The 874-nt window shown below is 67.4% G+C and overlaps 1 protein-coding gene across 1 annotated transcript in view; it reads right to left on the minus strand.

The window, feature by feature from the left end:
* COL5A3 (collagen type V alpha 3 chain) overlaps nt 1-839 on the minus strand; it is a 45372-nt gene extending 44533 nt beyond the window's left edge. The window contains 1 exon segment of the mRNA XM_008058175.1: nt 752-839. Coding sequence (XP_008056366.1) covers nt 752-839 — 88 coding nt within the window.
* Nucleotides 840-874: the final 35 nt, after the last annotated feature.

An 874-nucleotide genomic window follows, 5' to 3' on the forward strand; every position in this document is an offset into this window, starting at 1 on the left:
GATCCCGGCTCTGGGGAGCTCCGGGTGGGGGAGGGGTGCGGGGGAGCGTGCGCCAACTGGGGGCCTAGAAAGAGGGAGAAGGGGGCAACGCCATCCGGGGGGTGCACAGGCGACGGCCGGCGACCGAAGAGAGCCCCAGGACTCGTTCCCATCCACCACGACCCTCGGGATCAGCCGATCATGTTCTCGTGGGCAGTGACTTACACCCCAGCATCACCAGTACCCCCTCATCCGGAGACACAATCACACCTGCAACGTGCAGACTTAGACACACACACACTTCACACTCACAACGCACGTTCACATCCTCCCCAGGGACAGCCTTGTCCACAGTCACCGCCCGCCCCACGTCCAAGCACGCACACAATTTCACTCCAAAGGGCTGTGCGCACACGCACGCACACATGCGCACACACATGCGCACACGTATGCACACACGCGCACATGCCCACCCATTCGCACACATGCACATTCGTGAGCACGCTTGTGTACACACGCGTGCACGCACGCACGCACAGACACACGTGTACACACGCACACACGCGCACACCTGTAAACTGCGGCATTCCCGTGCACCCGTCGGAAAACAACGGCCACCCATTCCCCCGTCCCCCCAACCTGTCACACCCACAAATCGCGCGCCCCCACACACGCCCCCCTCTCCGCGCCCCACCCCGTCTCTGCGGCATCCTGCGTGCCTCCCGGGCACCTGGTCCTCCCCTCCTCCCCCCGGGCCCCAGCCCCGGCTCACCGGCCCGCGTCCCCAGCGACAGCTCCAGCGCCGCCAGCAGCAGACAGAGGCCGGCGCGTGGCTGGCCCAGGACCCGGCGTCCGCCCATCCCGGCGGGGCCCGCGCGCGGCGGGGAAGGGACGG

This window comes from Carlito syrichta, unplaced genomic scaffold (genome assembly GCF_000164805.1).
Source record: "Carlito syrichta isolate Samal-C Ts95f unplaced genomic scaffold, Tarsius_syrichta-2.0.1 Scaffold303236, whole genome shotgun sequence".
NCBI classification, from domain to species: Eukaryota; Metazoa; Chordata; class Mammalia; order Primates; family Tarsiidae; genus Carlito; species Carlito syrichta.